This window comes from Vollenhovia emeryi, unplaced genomic scaffold (genome assembly GCF_000949405.1).
Source record: "Vollenhovia emeryi isolate VEMERY1.0 unplaced genomic scaffold, V.emery_V1.0 DF946172.1, whole genome shotgun sequence".
Classification (NCBI taxonomy): domain Eukaryota; kingdom Metazoa; phylum Arthropoda; class Insecta; order Hymenoptera; family Formicidae; genus Vollenhovia; species Vollenhovia emeryi.
The window spans coordinates 1-1,106 of NW_011960194.1; the positions used below are offsets into that span (position 1 = coordinate 1).

General features: G+C 46.2%; 1 protein-coding gene across 1 annotated transcript; it reads right to left on the reverse strand.

Moving 5' to 3' along the window:
• Nucleotides 1-83: 83 nt before the first annotated feature.
• On the reverse strand, nucleotides 84-798 carry LOC105560157. The gene has a single exon (XM_012009029.1). It carries the CDS (start codon nucleotides 615-617, stop codon nucleotides 99-101), a length of 519 nt encoding a protein of 172 aa, XP_011864419.1. The 5' UTR covers nucleotides 618-798; the 3' UTR covers nucleotides 84-98.
• Nucleotides 799-1,106: the final 308 nt, after the last annotated feature.

A 1,106-nucleotide genomic window follows, 5' to 3' on the forward strand; every position in this document is an offset into this window, starting at 1 on the left:
AATGCCTACAGCTCGGCCATTCTGATTATTTGACCGACCCGGTCAATCGTTATCTTAAAACTAACGCACTTATTAAATTACAATAACATTTATACCGCTTAAGAATGAATGTAAGGGCGCATCTGGTCCGGCGCTAATACTCCCGCATACGGTCGCTGTGTCAATTGAAAGCCTTCAACGTCGACCACCACGTAACGATCGTGATCTAAGACTTTCTTTATCATATAGGGGCCTTTGTACTTCGGTATCAATTTTTTATTAATTCCGGCCGCCGTTTCGACGTTACGGATCTCGACATACTCACCAACTTTGTATTTGCGCGCCGCCTTTCTTCTTAAATTATAACGTTCGGTGCCTTTGCGTTGCTCCTCGTTAATTTTTCTACTCGCCTTTTCTCTGAGTGCGTCCAAATTTCGCTCGATATGAACATTTTCTTCAATTATTTCTCGAAGCGAGTCGTTCGCGGGACCTCGCTGTTCTATACCAAATAACAAACGTGTCGGGGTCTCGCCGGTCACGCGACACACAGTGTTATTTATCGAAAACTCGATCTTGTCTAGCACACGGTCCCACCTAGACGGTACCTCACACAACTTCGCGAGCATAGGAGTGATCATTCTATTGTATCGCTCGACTTGCCCATTCGCCCTGGGCGTGCTTACGGCTACCAGGACATGCTCTATTGTTTCGGATCTTACAAATTCTTTAAACACTTCAGAGGTGAAACATGTACTGCGATCGGATATCAGACGCCTCGGCCTACTATACGCGCGAACATAATCGCTCAAATGCTTTATCGTTTCCTCCGTCGTCGTAGATTTACACGGATACAACCTGATAAATTTGGTGAATGCGTCAATGATCACCAACAAGTGCCGATAGCCCTTTCCCGTTTTCTCTAGCGGGCCCATATGGTCAAGATGTATAGTCGCAAACGGTACATTTTCCTTCGGTATGCTATGCAAATGTCCTTCCGCTCTGCCGCTCGGCGGAGAGAACTCGATACACCTAAGACAGTTATTTATATACTGACGCACCTTCGCCCGCATTTGAGGAAACCAATAGACCCTCGCAATGTTCTCGATAACCTTGTCGACCCCTACGTG